The sequence below is a fragment of the Lacerta agilis genome, chromosome 4, assembly GCF_009819535.1.
Source record: "Lacerta agilis isolate rLacAgi1 chromosome 4, rLacAgi1.pri, whole genome shotgun sequence".
Classification (NCBI taxonomy): domain Eukaryota; kingdom Metazoa; phylum Chordata; class Lepidosauria; order Squamata; family Lacertidae; genus Lacerta; species Lacerta agilis.
The window spans coordinates 88557342-88579480 of record NC_046315.1 but is presented as its reverse complement, the minus strand read 5'-3'; the positions used below and the strand labels follow the sequence as shown (position 1 = coordinate 88579480).

At 45.9% G+C, this 22139-nt stretch overlaps 1 protein-coding gene across 2 annotated transcripts in view; it reads right to left on the bottom strand.

The window, feature by feature from the left end:
• GPC6 (glypican 6) overlaps positions 1-11982 on the bottom strand; it is a 740852-nt gene extending 728870 nt beyond the window's left edge. The window contains exon 1 of one of the 2 annotated variants that reach the window (XM_033147878.1): positions 11469-11982. In XM_033147878.1, the coding sequence (XP_033003769.1) occupies positions 11469-11631 (163 nt within the window). In that variant the 5' untranslated portion in view covers positions 11632-11982. The remainder of the gene's footprint in view (positions 1-11468) is intronic. The other variant, XM_033147879.1, reaches the window with a different exon arrangement.
• Between the last annotated feature and the right edge of the window lie 10157 nt (positions 11983-22139).

The window sequence follows — 22139 nt, the reverse complement described above, 5'->3', positions numbered from 1 at the left end:
CCGTCCAGGGGTCGTTTACCTTTCTACCATTTACCTTATCCAAAAAGTATTATTTTGATATTACACTATACTGAAAAGTTTAAATGTTTCTTTGATTGTCCTTGAATCTTCCCACAACACTTGCCATCGTCTCCTGCCACACCTTTTGATAACCACTGCCTTAGAGCAGATTGCAGTGTTTCTTTAACATACATCAGTAATGAAAACAAAACTAAAAATAAAAATAAATTCCTTCCAGTAGCACCTTAGAGACCAACTAAGTTTGTTCTTGGTATGAGCTTTCGTGTACATGCACACTTTTTCAGTAATGTAGAGAGCAGGGAATAATGCTAAGGAAACTCTTTGGCAACTCTTTCACCAATTTCTAGCTTTATAAATGGTATTATTTACAGTCATACCCCGGTTTGCGCACGCTCCGTGTTGCGTACATTCGGGTTAAGAACGCCTACAACCCGGAAGCGTTTCCGGAGTGAGCGCAGCCCCCGGATGCGCAGAACGCTTCTGCGCACTTCGCGCATGCGCAGAAGCGCTCAAATCACGCCACTTCTGGGTTTTCCGGGTTTTTTTCATGCGTTTGGGATACGCACGCCTGCATTATGCACAGCAACCCAGAACGGATCATGTGCGTGACCCGGCGTTCCATTGTACTAAGGAACATTGTGAGAAGCACTTGAAAGGGACATATGCGCTGGCCCCACATGATACAGACTAGGTTGCAAAGCTTAAAATGAAAGATAAATTTTGTCAGTCCCTCCTTCTCCGCTTCTCTGAAGTTCAGCAGTTTGATCCTTTGCAGCAAACATCCTTATAGCAACAGCCTTGTGAAAGAGATGTGGGTGCAGAAATGATAACAGTTATCTTCTTTGCATGCTCACTGGTCCATTTCTTAAAATACTTCACCTAGCCAGATGCTTTGATATTTTAATGTCAAACAGACAGTAAAGGTTTTTCCTCTGAACCAAGTGAATGCAAGCATCTGATTCCGTTAGAAGCGGCTCTTTTAGCTAGATAACAGCCACCGTGGTCACCTGATGAACAGCGATATATATGAAGTGAGTAGAAACTTTGCTCCAAGTTTTTTCAAAGGTATGAAACTGCAGAAATCTAGCTGAGAATTAACACACGCAATAGTGGTCACCAGAACCAAAATGGCTAAGCTGCCTCCCTGGGCTCTTTTGGGAGAAGGATGGGATACAAATTTAATAAACAAAGCACAAAAATATTTTTTTTTTTTTGCCAATTGGGTAACTCCAGGCTGACATTCCCCCACCCCACAGCCTCTCAGAATGAGCGTTCCCCACATCAAATGGGGTGCGCATGTTGCGGGGTCGCGAGGAGACCCATTGAATCACAGTGGCAGCTCCTGGCAGTTGGTTTGGCTTCACCTTCCCCAGGTTGGGATACCTGTGGACTCCACCTACTCTAGCAGCCGCCCAATCCCGGCTGGGGAGGTGTTGCCAGGGGGATTGGCCAGGTAGGAGGGATTATACAGTACACACAATAGAGCATGAGTCATACCTGGGAAGCGGCCCTTGGATTCAGAGCTTCCCCGCCCTCCACTCCCTCAACTGACACTTACTTTGCAAGTCTAACCACCTTTTTTCCACAGCCACACAGCCACGCAGGCGCTGCTATGACAAGGTCGCTGTTAAAGGGCCGGAAATGAATTTTCCCTGCATTGGCAGGTTTTGCCTTTCCCGTAGCAATTCGTCACAACTTTGGCGGTTGCAGGCCTTGGGCGGAATCCTTTAGTCACTTACAGGATTAGGGGGGCATGGGGCGGTGACCCCCGCCCCCATTGTGGTGGCGATAACAGGGTTCCCATTAAAGGGGTCTCAGGGGGAGGCGTTGGCCATACGCCCAGAGGTCATCACTGCCCTCCCCCTCCAGCAGCGGCGAACAGGGGGGCGGGCTATCTGCTTGAACATATGTTCTCCAAAGCTAGCCCACTCCCCACTCAGGCTGGATAATCCTGAAGTTACCCAGAACCCTGGCTGGGGGGCTGGGAAGGATAAACGCCCAATGCCTGAGCCAAGGTCTTCCTACATCTGAATATTCATAAAGTTGTGGCCAATTTAATCCCATAGAACGTTGTCATGAGTCGTTATTTCCCTCAGGGGCTGCCCTGGGGTACGGGGGACTTTGCCTGACCGTGCAATGATGCTACTTGATGACATAGCGCTCATCGTTCCTTGAGATGTCCAATTTGGGCGCAGTGACACACACCTTAATTGCATCCCATTTGGATTACTGTAATGTGTTCTCAGTGGGGCTGCCTTTAAAAGGGACTCAGAAACATCAACTGGCTCAAAGAGCTGCAGAAGGGTTGCCACCTTTGGTCAGACAAAATAAATGACCAGTCAGGCAACATACAGGAATAGGGGGTCTAAAAATTACTCTACCTGCTGCAGAAATAACTTCAAAGCAATCCATTACAATGATACATGGGGCCTGCTCACATAAAAACTCTCTTTCCCAATCCCTCCTGCTCCCACAGGGACTTCCTTATGAGTAGACATCCAAAGGATTGCAGCCTTTTGGGTCCTTGTTTCAAGACCCCTGGAGTCTTATAGGATCGCCCCCCTAATTATTAAAATGGTGGAACTCACGAAGTCTAATATTTCAATGAAAACGTAACTTCACTATGCTGCGGAAATATGAACTCTGATCCTTTAACACTATTCTGCTTAACATTTCAACCGAAAGCCTTAATGTAATTACATTCATCCTTCCTTTGCTAAGCACAAAGCAATATTAGCATGCATCATGTTCAGTCCTGTGTTACACACACACACACACACACACACACACACCACCCCAAGTCAAGCAACAGCTGATCCTCCTGGGCCCACGGAGTCATTCAAGAGAACAGCAGGTAGTAATTTTAAAAACAATTGCCCAGAAAAAGCTTTTATTGTTGATCACTTGTTATAAGATTTGCCATTTGCAAGTAATTGGACATTCAACCGAAACTGACCTTTTATGAGAGCCAAGTGGTAATATAAATGAAATTAATATATCTTATTGCAGACAGATAAAAAGAGTGACCCGAGCTTTAACACACTGCTTGACCTCTGTGGTGTTGAACATCACCAAGTCTCTGGAACGCTACAAGGTACCCTGGGAAGAAATAAGGAGCAAGGCAGCTATGGAAATGGTTTTAGTACATTAGCACTTAGCAAATGCACAGAATACCTGCAGCTTTCACAACCTTCCCTTTGCATTAGATGGAAAATATATATAGCTGCAATACAATACACTTTAAAAAGCATCACTCAGTGGGGCTGTCACTGCTAAGGAAGGAGGAGTAGCTATATGCCTCGTGTATGAATCTAAGAAGGTAAAAGACCCCTGGATGGTTAAGTCCAGTCAAAGGCAACTGTGGGGTTGTGGTGCTCATCTCGCTCTCAGGCCGAGGAAGCTGGCATTTGTCCACAGACAGCTTTCCGGGTCATGTGGTCAGCATGACTAAACTGCTTCTGGCGCCACAGAACACTGTGACGGAAACCAGAGCACATGGATACACCGTTTACCTTCCCGCCGGAGCGGTACCTATATATCTACTTGCACTGGCATGCTTTCAAACTGCTAGGTTGGCAGGAGCTGGGACAGAGCAATGGGAGCTCACTCTGTCGCAGGGATTCAAACCGCCAACCTTCTGATCGGCAAGCCCAAGAGGCTCAGTGGTTTAGACCACAGCGCCACCCACATCCCACCTGCAAGGTTCCCATTTAAAATGGAAATAGGACCCACTTTATAACATCGTAAGTACTGTTTCCATTTAAACTCTCTCTTTGAGGAACTCAGCTTCAACCTACAAATTTAAAGCTTTCTATGAAAAGCTTCCCCCTCCCCCCCCTTTTTACAGGAAACGAACCTAATTATAAGATGAAGTTCAACGCATACCCATGGACAATTCTCTGACACAGCATACATTTAAAGCACATTACCTGTGGGTTAAACCACTGAGCCTAGGGCTTGCTGATCAGAAGGTCAGCGGTTCAAAACCCCACGATGGGGTGAGCTCCCGTTGCTTGGTCCCAGCTCCTGCCCACCTAGCAGTTTGAAAGCACGTCAAAGTGCAAGTAGATAAATAGGTACCGCTCCAGCAGGAAGGTAAACGGCGTTACCGTGCGCTGCTCTGGTTCGCCAGAAGCGGCTTTGTCATGCTGGCCACATAACCCGGAAGCCGTACGCCGGCTTCCTCGGCCAGTAACACAAGGTGAGCACCGCAACCCCAGAGTTGGACACAACTGGACCTAATGGCCAGTGATCCCTTTAACTTATTGCAAGGACAAAATGGCGACAGATGAATTTGTAAGTCACAAGGAGCCCTTCAGTCAGAATGTGGAGCACTGAAATAAATACTAGTCAGTTGCTTCTTTTTACTACTTAATGCAGGTTTGAGGAATTCATTCTACAAGACCAAGGTGAACTGAAATGCTAGACCTTCCACTTACCGGTAACTGTTTCTGAGTACAACTGTGTATTTAAAGAAAAGGCTGGAAGTTAAGTTTCTTCACAAAAGAAAGAAGTGGGTAAGGCCCAAGCTCTCAATGTGGGAAAGAGTTGTGCAGTTGCGTAGTGAGTGTGGGGCCAAAGGGGAGGCTGCCCCAGATGCAAAATGGTTAGGGGCACAAAATGTCAACACCCTGTGCTGCATGTTTCCGTCACTGGCCTCTGTTGAAAATGGCTTCTCCATGTGAACCAGGAAGTGTTCCAGACAATGGGAACAACTCTTATTTCCTTATCTCTGTGGCTGTGATCTCCTGGGTGATATGGATGCCCTTAGGCAGTTGAATATGCATACATACTCTGTCCATTTTCCTCCCTCCAACTACCACCCTCAGCATGGCCCTGGGCACTGGCAACCCACACTATGCCACTGGAGCTGTTTGTATCCTGTCTACACAACTTCCTTTCCAGATGTTATAGCGGAGGCATTAAAAAAAGAGTGGCCAGCATCTTTGCCGTAACATTTGAAGCTGATGATAATCTGAAGGATTATCTTCTATATAGGAATTTATGGTTTTAATGGAACCTCTGACATTCCAGTAATAAGTTCCACCAAAACTTAGTATAGGATGCTGCCTTGAAATGACTCAAGACCATTCAGCTAGATAGCACAGCAGAATCTATGCTAATGGCCACCAGCTATTCAGGCTTCAGGCAAGGACCTTCTCAGCCCTGGAGATGCCACCATATGTGGGAAGATCAGTATCTCCATGGGAGAACACGTACGTTGTATGAAGGTTTCTGGTTTGGGGTAGCTTGCTTTATAGAGGACAGATCCTCAACTTCATTGGCTCTCCAGTCCACTTCCGTGCGCTCTGGTTTCCGTCACGGTGTTCCGTTGTACCAGAAGCGGTTTAGTCATGCTGGCCACATGACCCAGAAAGCTGTCTGTGGGCAAATGCCAGCTCCCTCAGCCTGAAAGCAGAGATGAGCGCTGCACCCCAAGTCAAATTGACTGGACTTAACCATCCAGGGGTCCTTTACCTACTGGTAAAGAACCCTAAGAAGGAAGAGATGGGGTCTTGAAGTTGTCCATCAACAAGACTTGGACAGAAGCAAGCAGACATGGTCACAGTCTTCCCCACTAAGGGAATATGCACTGTATTTACATTATAGCAATTATTTCATATGCATATACTGTAGTGTAACACATGCAAATGTATGTCCTATTAGGTACCCCTTTCCCCCTCTTTTTAGGCAATGTCTAAGTGACCACGATAAACCTGTATGCATTGTGTTTTATCCTGGGGATATTATCTGTCCCCTCCTTCCATCTTGATTTAACATACTGCCTTCTAATAGCACGATTCTTGCCCTTTTACTGTCATATGAAATCACACCCTCCCACGAGTAACTCCAGGTTTCAGGCCACTCAGTAATTCCTGTAGAAGATTTGCTTAAAACGATGTGAAAGATCTTGTTGCAGATCTGTGTATGGGCTTCACAGCCTTCAAAGAGGTCTCAATTTATGCAATGCAATTGTTACAGGTACTGTTCGATTCATTTCTGTTCTGTGGGCTGATGATGCATTCAAGCACTGCGTCCAACATTACTCACAAGCAGCAGCCTTTTAAAAAGCAGTTTTCGGCGATCTCTGATCCATCAGCCTCACAGGCCAAAAGATGATGAAGAAGAAAGCTCTTTTCACAGGGTTTGGTGAGAGACCAGCCACTGGCCCCCATATAATGGGAATCCTGCCTCTACATCCAGTGCTCTAAAAAGGAATTTGCAACACTGCACATTCTCCATGTATGCAAATCCCCAAACAGATTTAGATGTATGTGTTCTGTTTCAAAATTTGCTAGCTGGCACATAAAAATTGTTACACTTAGCAATTTAGCACAAGTATAATAAGAACGCCAGAGTATTATGCTTGGAGTCACGTGTTTGCTGTGGCTTCTGAACAAGATCATGAGAACAAGAAGACTGCATTACAAACTCAGAGACATTGCCACTCTAGTAGTAACACTGCATTGTTTTATAATCCAACATAAAAAAAATATATAACTTGTGCTTCTGGATATAAAAAGTTAAGAAGAATGCAAGTCTTCGTTCTAAACAAAACATTCAATTTGATACAAAAGTGACTTAATAAAAATGTTTATGAAGCATCTGAACTGGTGCTTCAGTTCAGATGTATTGGTACTCTGAGGCTGCCATACAGACTGAATCTAAATATCCTTATTTCAGCTATGCACTCTCAATCTACGGTATCCCTAGAATTTTGATCCAGTGACATTAAGGATACTTAATGTACTTATTTTGACAAACACAGTATTCTTCACATTTCTTTTTTACACCCTGTTATCAAACGTATCAGCTTATCTGTTTAGACCCCCCAAAAAGTCCAATGCAGCCTTTCTTCTATTAAAAAAGGTAAGAATGTGCAACTGTAATCAAAGTTCAACTATTCATTTCTTGCCTTTACCTTCCACCTTTCCTCCAATGAGCTCAAGGTGGTATATTTAGCTCTGCTGCTGACAACAACCATGTGATGAAGGTTAGCCTGAGAGTGTCTGCCAAGTGAGAATTGGAACAATGACCTCCCAGGTTGACTAACCACTAAGCCACACTGTCCCTCTATATTTGTTGATACTGAATCTAAAGGCTCACCCACATGTCCTGTTTGCTCCACTGCTTTCCCACCGGGGGGAACCTCTCTTTAGCACTCAGTTCGGACGTTTGCTCCAATTTAGCACTAAAGAGTGGGCTTTTCAAGGAGTGGGGGACAAGCGAAAGTATGGACAAGCTCTTCATCACTGCGCTATGAAATCTGATGCACAACTGCAGATTTCTTTTAGGGAAAAAAGAAAAACTGAACTAACTACTGAATTGTTTGTATATTTTGCATCAGGAGGGCCAACAATAAACACCAGACCAAGAGATCCATCTCTTCAGGTTGTTGGCAGTTTGTTCGTAACAGTGACAAAAGAAACTTCACAACGTTTAATGCCGGCATGTCTTTCCCAAACCAACTTTTTTCTTTAATTGAGGCACTCAGCACTACACACAAAAGAGTACACTGCCAATTACACTCCCTTATAACAATGCAGCCCTCTCCAAGGAAAGTCTACATTTCCCTCAAATACATTGACAATCAAGCCAAATGTCTCCATTAAATTCCACCAACTTGTTACTGAAGTGAGATGAGCGCCACACCGCGCAGTCTCCTTTGACTGGACTTAACTGTCCAGGGGTCATTTACCCTTTTTACCATTTACATCCAACAGCACTAAAAAGTCAAGAGATGCTTAGTCGAAAAAAGAGGAAAAAGCATCCACCTGGATCTGGTTGCAATTTCGTATTCCGCACACATCAAAGGGGAGGAGGAGATGGTGTTGAAGTCTTGAGACAAAGTTGAAGATTAATATTGGATTTAACAGTGATTGATGTCGTTATTTAAACCAGAAGCTGATTATTAGGTTCCCCAGCACTTATTTCCGCTACTTTTGCAAATACTTGAAGACTAATTAATGCAGCTCGTTCAAGCTTTGCTTTGGGAGCTATCTAAAAAACGGAAAGAAGGATGCACAAATCAAAACATTCCAGCGAGCAAATGGTAAGAGGAATCCGAACTATTCAAAATGTGATATCTGGTCTTTTTTATTTTTTTAAAAAAAAAAGAGGGGGGGAAGCCAGAGTAAAGCAGAATCCATCCATCACTGACCTAAAATGAAATAACAGTCAGTCCAGGGAAACTTGACTGAAGAACCCAGAGGCTTTGGTCTCAGTCAGAAGAGAGCTCTTGGGTAATTGATTAGCAACTCGAGGGGAAGTTTAGAAACGGCACAGTGAGGCTTTTGAAAATTACTCGAAGCACAACACTTCACTTCTATTGCTCACTTTCCTGCCTGGCTTTCAGAATCCCAATTTGGCTAAAGAAAAGGGCATTCTGGTTTGTGTTGTTGGGGTATTGGGGGCATGCAAGTACTCTAAGCTCATGGTCCTACCCAGTTTTTTAAAAACTTTTTTTTTTTAGGAGAATGTGCCAGTACAGTGGTACCTTGTGTTACGTCCACTTCGGGTTGCGTGTTTTTTCGGGTTATGACCCCCGAAAACCCGGAAATGAATTTCGCCGCGCGGATGTGGTTGCATTTGCCCTCTGATTACTAAGTGATGGCTAGATGTGGTTTGGGTTAAGGTTACCAGATGTCCTCATTTCCCGGGGACAGTCCCCGGATATATAGCTTTCTCAGCATTCACATGTACATAGCAAACAATAAGTGTCCTCCGATTCATTGAAAAAAATCTAGTAACCTTAGTATGGGTGGATTGTTCAGTTATATATGACAACAGCTGATCCATGTTCCTGTTAAGAAGGCCAGCACTGTATATAACCACATGCTCCATCCTAAATAACCATATACATGGAAGGCTGTAGGTCAGGGATTGTGAATACCCAATAGCCCCAGCCTGCATTTCCAATGACCAGCAATGATGGACATCCTAGTCCAACAGCATACGGAAGCAACCACAAAGTAATGATAATCAAGAGACAAAAAATAAATAAATTAGGGGTCATCCTAGCAGTGGTAGAGCTTGATGGAGCAGCACACTCGCAGTTTGCACTGGCCATAACTTTAGGTTGGGAGGAACAAGGGAAAATGCCCAGGCTGGCACAGCAAAGGGACTCAGATTGTACCCATTGCCACACTCAAAACAACCCATTTCAAGGGATGGGTTTCTCCTGGTTATAACCACCAGTAGATTCTGGGAACCAGATGACTTTCTAAGGGTATATTCCCCCATCTCTTTTGTCTCTTGGCAGCTATGGTTTTCATTTAACCTTAGCCAAGTTTTTAGTCCCTTTGCCATAGCCTGAGCCAACGGCGTCGAAACCAGCACCACACACTGAGCCCTGGAGTGTAGAGAAGCACACAGTTGCAGTCGCTCACAATGTTGGGGCTGTGGACAATGTGGAACTTGGCAAAAGTGCAGCTTCCATAGGCTGGAAAGAGCCTCGTGAATCACCCCTAATCTATGAACAAGACTACCCATTTTCTAATAAATGAGTAAGGATTGGGAAAGAGCGCACTTGTGACTTTTCTGGCAAACACTGTTCATAACCATAAACCCATTTAAATAAATTTATCAAATGTGAAATCTCATCATGAACGTCTAATGTTAAAACAGAGCTTTAGAGCCAAACCAGATGTAACGTTAATCACATGGATGTAATTGAGAGACAAAAATAAAATGTCCATGGCTTGGGGCAGTCCTGGTGTCTTAATGCCAAGACTACAGTAAATAGAAGGGGGTTTAGCCCTTTGTCCCCTTCTGTGGTCCTGCCAAATCATACATCACTTCTGAGATGCTGCTACCCACAATGGAAGTGAAGGCTACACCACACACACACAACACACACACACACGTCTCTGTGTGTGGTCCTGACATGGTTCAGGCCCCCTACAGTTGCTATTCAATTTCTCTTTTTAAAAACCTGCATGTTAATTGCAATCAAGCAGGTAACATCCCATCTAACTTGGCCCCAGAAATACATGCACAGAAAGTCAATGGGGGAAATAAAATGGCCCATTGGCAGTCAACTCTACCAGGGTCACCTCAAACCGAAACAGCTAACCTAGCTGGCAATCAGGCAGGCCCCAGATTCGCTTTAATCCCAGAAGTTAATCGGCATGTTTTAGGAACCGGCTGGTTGTGCTGCTCTGAAGATGTATGAATGCACCCCAGCAAACGGCCAACTATCAATATTAATTGCATCACTTAAGCCTAAGAAGGGAACAATCAGATTGAAACGCGACATCTTTGAGTCTACGGTATCCCCTATGCGGATGACTTAATTCAGTCCTGGAACCTGCAGGTGGTTTAATTCAGTGTTGGAAACTGACAGGCAGCAAGTTTCACTCAAGTAGGCTGCAGCAGCTGTTCCTACTTCTTTCAGTCCTTTGCTCACACCCACCACAGGTCCTTCCTCCCCCTTGCTTTTCTTAATCACCTATTCATTCTTTGCACACTGAGTTCTGAAGATACAGCGGTGATAAGAAGACAGCAAGGAGCACAGAAATAGGCTTGAGAGAAAACCTGACATACCGTTGCTGTGCAAAGGGGAAGGGACAACTAATCATGCTTAGCAACTCAGAATGTTAGTTGGACTTGAAGGTGGATCTTCAGAGGAGGTCTTCATCGTAACTCACACCCCTAATCTTTTCATTTCCCCCAGACAGTTTGAAGTCTACAGTTGTTTTATTTCCCCCCTTTTTTCCAGGTAAGCAATGCTTTTACAGGTGCTCCACTGGAGAGGGGTAAGCAGACTCTTGAGCGAGGCAGAGCACACCCTACTGGCAAACGACAACTGTCACGACCCCTTAATAAAGCCGGCCAGGTGCAAAATAAAAGGGGGCAACCTCCCCCCCCCCAATGCACACACAAATAAGAGACACAAGTTGGGGTCCTTCTCTGTGCAGTTTCTGTAGTTTGTGGCAGCAGACTGCCGTGCATTTCATGAGGACGAATGCCCGCTCTTTTAATGAAAGAGGCAACAGGCAGCCTCATTTAGGGACTAGAAACTTGCGTTCCACTGTGCAATTCCTTGAAGGCAACTTAGAACTTCAAAAGAGTGGGGAGGGCAGCCTTCCCTCTGTTCTTGTCGCATCTCCCCAGGCGAAAAAAAAGTGAATATCTTGCCAAATATCTCCGTCTCTTCTCTGCGCCCCCCCCTCCCCAACTCGTTCTTCCCCCTGTTGGTCTCTTGGAAATCTAAAACGGATTCTCTATTCACTGCACAATGAGGCGATTCATCGCCTAAGCAGCAGCAGAGTGGAAAAGGCACTGCTCTCTTTCCCTGGGAGGCGAAAGGAGAAGGGAGAGGGAGCGAGAGGGAGATCTCTAGGCAAAGCGAGTGTTTCACCGAGGGGTGGTTGGGGGGGGGGGGGGAACGACGGCAACCCCATGGCTACGCGAGTGCCGAGATTTCCCCTTGCCCAGGTGCTTACCTGCGATCTCCTGATAGGGGATGTTGAGCAGGCTGAATCCTTTGGCTTTGTACGCCTCCCTCACCTCTCCGCAGCTCCGCGCTTTCGCGTCCGCCGCTCCGGCGCGCAGCGACAGCAGCAGCCCCAGCAGCGCCCCGAGCAGCGCCCCGATCCAAGGAACCATGATGCCCAAAAAAGGGGGGAAAGAACAGACCAAAAAGAAAGAAAAGAGGCACCCCTCTTCTTTCACCCCGCCTCCCCCCCTTCAACCCCCCAAAAAGAGAGCCCCTCGCCAAATCCACTTGGAAAGATAAATCCCACGGAAGAGCCTTCTATCAGAGCCCCGGGTCCTGCGCAGCCGTGCGCGCCTCGACAGAGCGCAACCCCCGCGGGGGAAAGAGCAACCGGGAGCCCCCCTCCCGTCGCGGCCAAACTTTGCGAAGCCGGCTGGGAAGGCGAAGGAGGAGGGTGCACCCGAGGCAGGCGAGGCAAAGCGGCAGCCGCCCGCCCCTTCTCTCGTCTCTCGCCTCCTTCTCCTTCTTCTCCTCCCCTTCTTCCTTCCTCGGCGGGTCCCGTTAAAGTCCGGCCCGGCTCAAAGCCGTGGTGGTGGGGCGCACTGAACCTCGGCGCCCGGGGAGCGGGAAAGCCCGGAGCGCCGCGCGCGGAGCCTCGCGCGCCCGCCCCCGTCGCGTGGGCGAGAATGGGAGATGGCGAAGCAGCAGCTGGCTTAGCTTTACGCACGGAGAGGAGGGAGGCTGGAGAGGGTGGCTTGGCTTGGCTGTTGCGCGCTGCGCTGCTGGTGCTGCTGAGAGGCGGACATCCAGGGAAGGGGAGCCGCTGCGCCGCGCAGCCTGCCCAGAACAGCAGCAGCAGCAGCAGCAGCCGCCTCCTGGCAGAACAGGCGGCCGCGGCAGCCTAGCAGGGAGCCGGCAGGAGCGCAAGCGGGGCAGGCGGGCGAGCGGCCGAGGAACGTGCTCCACATTGCAGCGGCGGCTTGCCGGTGAGGAGGAGCGCGAAGGAAAACCCGGGATGGACTCCGAGTTGTGTTCCCCCCCCCCGGCCGCCGACCAACGCTGCCCGCTCCCAAATGAAAAGAACGCCCCGCTCTCTCCAGAGGGGAGGAACCCCACAACGCACGTTTTCATCCAGAGCATCCCCCACTTTATTCATCAGGAAACGGGGGGGGGGGCATCAGCTCACGCGCGAAAAAGGATGGGGGGCCTTAGCATCCCCTCCCCAAGTTAAGAACAAGGGTGCTCTTGTAAGAGCCCCCCCCCATCCCACTCAGCAGGGGACACGTTGACATTAAGCAGGGGAATCGTACCCTGCTTATCTCCAGTGATACACGGATGGGGGGAGCTGTGGTCCTGCTGCTGTTGTTCTCATTGACCAGCATGACCAATGGTTAGTGGGGGAAGAGCTGGAGTGCAGCAACATCTGAAGCAGCTCAGTCAGGCTCTCCTTCCTTGCAGTGCCCTAGTCCCTTCTTCTGCGTCCTTAACAATGCCTGGGTGTGCAGACACTGGCCAGGCATCATACAGTGAAAAGCTTATGAGAAGCTGTCTTAAACTAAGCAAAACCTTTGCTCCATCTAACTCAGAATTGTCAGTTTCAGACAGAGGTCTATTCCAGCCATACCTGAAAATGCCAGAGATTGAACCCCGGCTTTCAGCATGCAAAGCGTTTACTCCACCACTGAGTTATACCGTTCCATATAAAAAGGCACAGGAGCAGGCAAAACTGGATTCCCTCCACCCCAATCAGTTGATCACCTTCAGTGTCGGAATGGGGGCAGTGGGGGCTGTTCTCCTGCACAGGGTGCCGTACTACCAAAGACTACCAAAGTCCGCCCCTGACACCTAATAACGTACTGCCAGATGTGAAGCTATGGATAACTGTTTTACCAAATCCATCTACCAGAAGGAGGACTATATGATTGGGGCATATTACCCTCTCCTTCTCATATCCTGCAGAACACACAGCTTGGCTCACTTGCTTGAGTCACCTAGAACTACATGTTGCTGTGATTCATACTTTTGCCTCCTTTTGTGGCATATTAAATATTAGGTTGAACTCCGATAATCACAACGATTCTGCAAGGTAGATCAATGAACGCCATTATTAGCATTATTATTTACAGTGGCTATTAGAGCTGAGTAAAAGAGACTCACTTAAGATTTGAAATAAAGATGCCCCAATTCGGGTTACATTTCTAGGAGTACGTGGAATTGTAGGGCCTTGCATAACAAGGGCCCCGGGTGGGCCAGGAAGAGTGGCCAACAGAAGACCATGGGGATGGATCTGGTGGGTTGGGAAGATCTCTTTTGGTGTTGGGAGCACTCAAGCAAGGGGATCCTGGAGGAGATCCTGAGGAGGGAATTGCTGTCACCTCATGCCATCTCCCCACAAGTCCCTGCAGTGCAAGGCACAAGTTTTGTCTCCATCTCCGGGGCTATCTGAGCCAGACTCTGGGAGAGGGATACCTTGCCTGTCCCATCTGCCTTTGAGGAGGTGGCAATACCTCCATCACCCAGCTCCCAGTGGTGCCAAAGCGGGCAATGGTTCAGCATTCTCAGGAAAGTGCAAGGTCGCTTGCCCAGTCTGAGAGCCAGACTCACTTGCCACACTAAGTTGTGTCCTTGAGTTCGAGTTCTTCCTTGAATGGGACTTATTTTTCAGCAGACAGGCATAAGGTTGTACTGTTCTTCCATTTCTTACAGGGCACTCCTATAGTCCTGGAGACCCCAGTGTCTTGCCTACTACAGGACCCTCAGACACCCCCCTGGCACCCAGCAATAACTCCTTGCCTTCCAATATTATTTGTTTAAGCCAGGTGTGGGTTAATATTTGTATCCTTCAGGTGTTATGAACTACAAGTCCCATCAACGAATGGCCAAGAGGGATGGGAGTTGGAGAGCAAAAGTTTCCCAAGACCTGCCAAAGGTGGATTAATTTTGGCTTTGTGGCAATTGTTTGGGGAGGGTTGTCTGTTTGGGGAGGGTTGTCTGTTTGGGGGGGGGGGTTGTCTGTTTGGGGGTGGGTGGGTTGAGGTTGCCAGGGACTACTTTTGTTTGTTTGGGGAAGTGTCGGTATTAGCTTGTTTCTGAGAGGGCAGTTATCTGAGCGCAGCCAGTTTTTCTTCTGTGAAATGGATATTTTCCGATGCTGACAGCAGTTTTCTATATTCTCGAATGTGTCCCCCGAGGTCCAAAATAGTTGGGGGTCCCCTGGTATATACAGGTACCTGAAGATAAGCCTCATTGAACTCATTGCTAAATCCCCATGCAGCAACTGTGCCAAATCTCATCTTCTGTGACATGGTGGTCTTGATGAGTTTTCTCCTATGTGAATTGCCTGGTGTGAAACTCCAGGTGACTGAAGTCATCTTGTAATTGTGGTGAGGACAAAGTTGCAGCTGGCTATTTTTGGTCAGTATGACTAAAGGCTTTGCCACACCACTTTGTAATTCTAATGTCGAAGATAAGAGGAAAGCAAAAGATGTGCAGTCAAATAACTCTGGTGGGACCAAACAGCTGTATCTGCTGAATTTCACTTTTCTATACAAATATTAAAGCTGAACCCTGTTAGTAGGGCAGGAGAGCTGAAAATAATGCCAATATATTTCACATCTGGCAACCAATGCTCCCCTTTGGTTTCAGATAGTACATGGGTAAACAGGTCTAAAAAGCCTGGGGCACCATTTTTCACAACCACTCCCATCGTGGTGGCTCATTTACCAGAAGTAAGATATTTAGCGTTAACTCTGGAAATGTATACTCAATTCTGACGAGACTAAACCTCCTGGTGTAAATTGTGCTCTAGGAGGCTTACTTTGGTCAGAATAGAGTATTCTGGTAAATGTGTACTATCTGAAACCAAAGGTGAGTGTTGGTTGCCAGATGTGAAATATATTGGCATTATTTTCAGCTCTCCTACCCTACTAGCAGGGTTCAGCTTTAATATTTGTATAGAAAAGTGAAATCCAGCAGACCCAAAACAAAATAAAAAATAAAAAATAAATCCTTCCAGTAGCACCTTGGAGACCAACTAAGTTTGTTCTTGGTGTGAGCTTTCATTGGTCTCTAAGGTGCTACTGGAAGGATTTTTTAAAAAATAATTTAATTTTGTTTTGACTATGGCAGACCAACACGGCTACCTACCTGTCAGCAGACCCAGTTTGTGAGCCTCCCTCTGCCCAAAAAATTAAGAAAGAAAAGCAATTGCTGAAAAGGTATTGCTGAACATCAGCAGAGGGACATTTTGCCTACTTTAAGATGCTGTCAGTGTCCTTGTGAATAAGACTCACAGTGTTGTGGAGAAGCATAACTTTCACATTCCAAATGCCTTGTGGAGCAGGCGGCAGTGCACCTCAGGGTGATCTGTTTTCAGAGACTTGGTCCCTCCCTCATTGGCCACTGGGCCAGGACTGACTACTATTATATGACTGAAGAAGTCTTAGCTTTCCTTGCAGCAGACTCCTTGATGCAACATAGTACAGTATGTTACTTTGATTCTTAGAAGTAAAAGGCAACTTTGCGGCTGTACTCCGAGCCAACGCCAGGCTGTTTGCTAAACCTATTCCATGCGCTGGCAACCAGAGTAATTAGAAAGTCAGTCTGGTGCAAATAAAAGTTCATTACTGAGACCATGGGAGAAAGAGGCTGAGCCTACCGTTAAAAAGAAAAAAAGAAAAGGAGGGAGCTCATGAAAAGCTGTCCCCTATTTGGAGGAAGCTCAGAAAAGGCACCTACAGTGTTGTTTTGGGACTACAACTCCCATTATCCCTAGCTACCAGGACCAGTGGTCAGGGATGATGGGAGTTGTAGTCCAAAAAAACAGCTGAAGACCCAAGTTTGAGAAACTCTCGTCTATACAGACTGGCAGCAGCTCTGCAGGGTTTCAGATCAGAGTCTGTTCCAACCTTATAGGGATTGAACCTGGGGGTCATCTGCATGCAAAGCAGTCCCTCTGCTACTGTGCTACAGCTCTCTCCCAAAGGAAGGGGGGTGAGAAATCTGGAGCCTTGAAATATTTTCTATGGCCATATCTATGAAGAATGACTGACGCATATTAAACACAGAAAGGTTATGTCAAGAGCTGTGTAGGTAGGATGAGCAATCGGGAACAGCATTTGATAGGTTTCTTCTTGAGGGACACTTTTTTTTTGGAAAACGGAAAGAACTGTGTACTTGGACTGAAATAGAAATTACTTGCTGAGGATTCTATCTGAGGCTGCTGCAATTTCTCACAGTGACTGAAATAGGAACGTAGAAAGGCACCTTGTACCGAATGAGACCATGGATCATGACCATGGATCACCTTGTACCGAATGAGACCATGGATCCTTCCACTATGGTGTTGTCCAAACTGACCTGCAGTGGCTCGATAGGATTTCAACTGGTGTTTTCTCAGCTCTGCCTAGAGATACTGTTTATGGGGGACAGGGGGCAGGTGGGTTTGGGGGACTTCCTGGTCTGGAATGGGGTTACTGTGCACCTGAAGGAGCAGGTGTGCAGCCTGGGAGTCATTTTGGACTCACAACTGTCCATGGAGGTAAAGTCAGCTCCATCTGTTATGCCAGCTGAGATCCTACTTGCCTGGACATTGTCTCACCAGAATGGCACATGCTCTGGTTATCTCCCACTTGGACTACTACAATACGTTCTGCATGGGGCTATCTTTGAAACTGTAACTAATCTAGAATGTGGCAGCTGGACTGGTGACTGGGAGTGGCTGCCGGGACCGTATTACACTGGTCCTGAAAGTTCTTCACTGGCTCCCAGTATGTTTCCGAGCACAATTCAAAGTGTTGGCGCTGACCTTTGAGGCCCTAAATGGCCTCAGCCCAGCATGCCTGAAGGAACGTCTCCACTCCCAACGTTCAGCCCAGACACTGAAGTCCAGTGCCGAGGGCCTTCTGGCGGTTCCCTCACTGCAATAGGTGAGGTTACAGGGTACCAGGTAGAGAACCTTCTCAGTAGTTGTGCCCCTCCCACCACCACCACCCCCATGGCACATCTTCCTATCAGGTGTCAAGGAGATAAACAACTATACAACTTTTACAAGACATCTGAAGGCAACCCTGTATCAGGAAGCTTTAATGGTTGTTGAAACAAAATAAAATAAAAATTCCTTCTGGTAGCACCTTAGAGACCAACTAAGTTTGTTATTGGTATGAGCTTTCGCGTGCATGCACACTTCTTCAGATACACTGAAGAAGTGTGTATCTGAAGAAGTGTGCATGCACATTAAAGCTCATACCAAGAACAAACTTAGTTGGTCTCTAAGGTGCTACCAGAAGGAATTTTTTATTTTATTTTTATTTTGTTTCGACTACGGCAGACCAACGTGGCTACCTACCTGTAACTTTAATGGTTGTTGTTATATTATGTTTATACATGTGCTGGAAGCCGCCCAGAGTGGCTGGGGCAACCCAGCCAGATGGGTGGAGTATAAATAATAAAATCGTCGTCATCATCTTCTTCTTCTTCATTACGGATTGAACCTGGCACCTTCTGCAGGCAAGACAGATGCTCCAGCACTGAGCCATGACTCTTCCCCAAAGGGAGGAGGAGGAGGAAGCCAGAGCCTTGAAACTTTTGCATGCAAGGCAAATCATCTGGAAATGCTCGCTGTCATCCTGGGAGTCAACATTTTGGAAACAAAACCAGGGCCCACATGAAAGAAGGATTATTGGGGAGCAAAAGGCCTGCCAACGCAAACAATCCAAGCAAGGGATTTTGGGCAAATAGCCACCTGCACTGTAGGGGAGGAGGTGGGTTGGCATTTTGCCTCCTGGCAAAGCAAAGCCCACACTTGGAATAAAAGGGGGGGGAAGCAGTCAGGGAGGTGATGAGCACCTGCTCCGGCAGTTTTTCCTGATCCCCTACAGAGACTTGCCTCATACATTCAGAAGGAGTCGAGAACGGTTAGCGCAAAACCTCAGTCGAGATGTAGCCTGGAAAAAAGTGGCAGCCATCACAGGTTCTTCCTGTCCTCATTTCCCAAGATATATTACCAGGAACAATCACGCAGAGTTGCACAAAGCAGAGTTTCAAATTGCCCTGTGAGTTTATAGCGAGTTTCTTTATTTGTCCATTTTAAAAAGCTCCCCTGATGTGGGTTGAGCAGTAGCAGCAGCATGGGCAAAGGAAATGGCAATGCGTGCTTGCAATGAACAGCTGAGACAATATGTTTGCCGTTAAGCATAGTTAAGTGTGACAAGGGAGGTCGGGTCTGGCACTGGAAGCCGGCGGAGCCAAACACGTGCGGAGGATCCTGCCCTCTAGCAAGAGATGCAGGGATGGAGGTGAAAGTTGTTGAGATTCGTATTTCTATGCGAACCTATCCAATTTGAATTTCCCAGAACAATGCAAAAAGCGAATCACAGCTCTCGGTCAAAATTCACACATCTCCGAATTTCGCCATGCAGTTCTCCAACTAGGTAATATGTACAAGAATGTGTACATTATAGGTAAGTATGCCTACAAATGCATGTGCTGGAGCAAATAACACAGAAAATCCATTATATTTGGGGAAATGGCTTGCAAAAATGTGTTCATTAGGAAAAGTTCGCACTAAGATGCAGATGAGTTTTTATGCTATTGTTATACTATGTATTGCTTTTTTGCTGTATTCTCTGTTTTATTGAATTTGTATCTAGCCATTTCACTGCATTTTAAATAATGAAAGGAAGAAGAAGTGCAGCTGAATTGAACCAAAGGCTTTGTCCGGCTTCCTAATATATAGTCCCAAGCAAGTAACTACATTTTCCTTCCATTCTCCTAAAAGTGTCTGTCATGAAGAAACTTAGCAAATGCTGTTCCTGATTGCTCATCCTACCCACATAGCATTTGACATAACCTTTCTGTGTTTAATATTCATCAATCATTCTTAATATGCCTACAGAAAATGAGTTGAAATCTAGTTCTAAGGAACTTAGGAAATGTAAACCATGAATATTATTGAAGGAATAATGGAAGAAAGTAGCAGGACGTCAACTAAATGGGGATCTGTATGAAAACGTTAACTGCAGCTGTCCATACATTTAAAGCCTGGGTAGCTCAGTTGGTTACTAATAATGCCAATGTTGTAAGTTCGATCCCTGCATATTCCTGTATTGCAGGCAGTTGGACTGGATGATCCCCAGGCTCCCTTCCAACTCTACAAGTCTGTGATTTAAAGCAACCCTAAAGAATCACGAGAACTGCAATTTAACCCTCACATAGCTACTATCCCCAGCACCCTTAACAAACTACAGTTCCCAAGATTCTTAGGAGTGCTCTAAATACAGGTGAAACTCTAAAAATTAGAATATCGTGGAAAAGTCCATTTATGTAAGGAATTGTTTTCATTAGCTACTGGAGTTGAATATATGAGATAGACTCATGGCATGCAAAGCGAGATGTGTCAAGCCTTTGTTTGTTATAATTGTGATGGTTATGGTGTACAGCTGATGAGAACTCCAAAGTTGAGATTGTTAATTTGGGATTCTCATCAGCTGTATGCCATAATCACCACAATTATAACGAATAAAGGCTTGACATATCTCTCTTTGCATGTCATGAGTCTATCTCTTATATTAGTTTCACCTTTTAAGTTGAAACAAAATAAAATAAAAAATTCCTTCCAGTAGCACCTTAGAGACCAACTAAGTTAGTTCTTGGTATGAGCTTTTGTGTGCATGCACAATTCTTCAGTAAGTTGCATTACTGAAAGAAATGAACCTTTCCACAATATTCTAATTTTTCGAGTTTCACCTGTATATGGTTTGTATGCCACCTCCCTATCCTTCGCCATCCAAATATTTTAAGAGGTTTCCTACTGCCTACCCCCATGTCATGTCTCCTTTCAGGATTCTCAAGGTGACAATAATACCGTTCTATCCATGGTTGGTGCCAGAAGTCATCAGGGAGGTGCAGTAGCAGTAATTAAGCCTGTATTCCTGTGCACATTTTAACCTTGGAGTAAGGTAAGAGTAAAGGACTCCTGGGTGGTTAGGTCCAGTCAAAGGTGTCTATGGGGTTGTGGTGCTCATCTTGCTTTCAGGCCAAGGGAGCCTGCATTTGCCCACAGACAGCTTTCTGGGTCATGTGACCAGCATGACTAAACTGCCTCTGGCACTATAGGACACCGTGACAGAAACCAGAGTGCATGGAAATGCACGGAAACGCAAGGGACATGGGTGGCGCTGTGGTCTAAACCACTGAGCTTCTTGAGCTTGCCGATCAGTAGGTCGGTGGTTCAAATCCCCACGATAGGGTGAGCTCCCGTTGCTCGGTCCCAGCTCCTGCCAACCTTGCTGGAGTTTTTGGCTACATGATTAAAAGCAGCTACACAACTGAGCAATTAGCAGTTGGGTGTCTGCCAAGAAGAACTCTAATCTGTCTAGTGATATGGGACCCTGGTAACAGTCCGGTAATTGGAGGAGGTTCCCATAAAGGCAGTAACACTCATGACCTTCTTTGTTGGTTGTTGGTTGAGAGAGGTTGGTGTGTAAAGTGTTAGAGAGAAGAGTTTGAGAGGAAGAGTTTGTTGTTTTCCTAAGATCCATGTCTGTATATACTGTACATAATAAACGTCGTATAGTTTAATCCAGTTAATAGTTGCAGCATCTTGGTTCCTGCTTCATACTGTCTAGCCGACAATTTGCAACCAAAGCTTCCTGGAGGTCTGCGTGTACTCTGCTGTGGTCCCAACAGTTCCTGCAACTGGTTGTGGACATTCAGACATTACTCCAACAAACCTAGCAGTTTGAAAGCATGGCAGGGCAAGTAGATAAATAGGTACTGCTGCGGTGGAAAGGTAAACCTTGGAGTAAACCCTATTGAACAGAATGGGATGTATTTCTAAGTAAACATGTTTAGGATTGTGCTGCAAAAGGTTCATCAGCCCAATGAGAGCACTTCTGCCATTGTGTTCTACTGGTCCCAGCCTCCCAACTGTGCTCCTGGGTAGCCATACACCACCAGTTATGGGGCAGTTATGGGTTACTACCAATCCACTGAAGGAAAGTGAGAAGCTATGTCTTCCCTTTTAGTTCTTTAACCTCCCCTTGAAAGACTGCCAAGTTAAGCCCACAATTCAATGGTCTTCAAAATGTTTGCAAGGGCTTTATTGTAGTCAATATTGGTAACTTCTGTATGTATATCACCATCAGAAACACCAAAAAAAGATATAGCAACATTACTCAACAGAACATTTAATATGCCAGTCACCCTTGATGGACAAGCTGATTTGCATTGCTTTTGAGCTAGAACAATGTCGAACTAAAAAGTGAATCAATTTAAGGCAATTTACCATTATGTCTTGTTCGCACATTCCATTAAAGCTTTAATCTTTCTGACAATTAGAAAACCCATAGTGTGCAACTACATCCCAATTTGGACATCAGATGTACACAAAAAATATTTCCAAGAAGTAATACGGTTTTAAAATGATAACTGATTGGCAATGTGTTTAAAAGTATATGGAACTTTTTTCTCCTTTGCAAAAGATCATCAAAGGGCTAAATATATTTTGTAAATTACTGCTGTAATGATTCCATTTACAAAATATAATTTGCTATCTTAGTTTCATAATGAATGGAAACCTAATGAATCATGCAGGCTTTAGCGTTCAAAAGAAATATGGGGAATCTGAGACCAAATTGGAACATTTATTTTGACAATGAGTGGGTCTTGTTAGATCTCC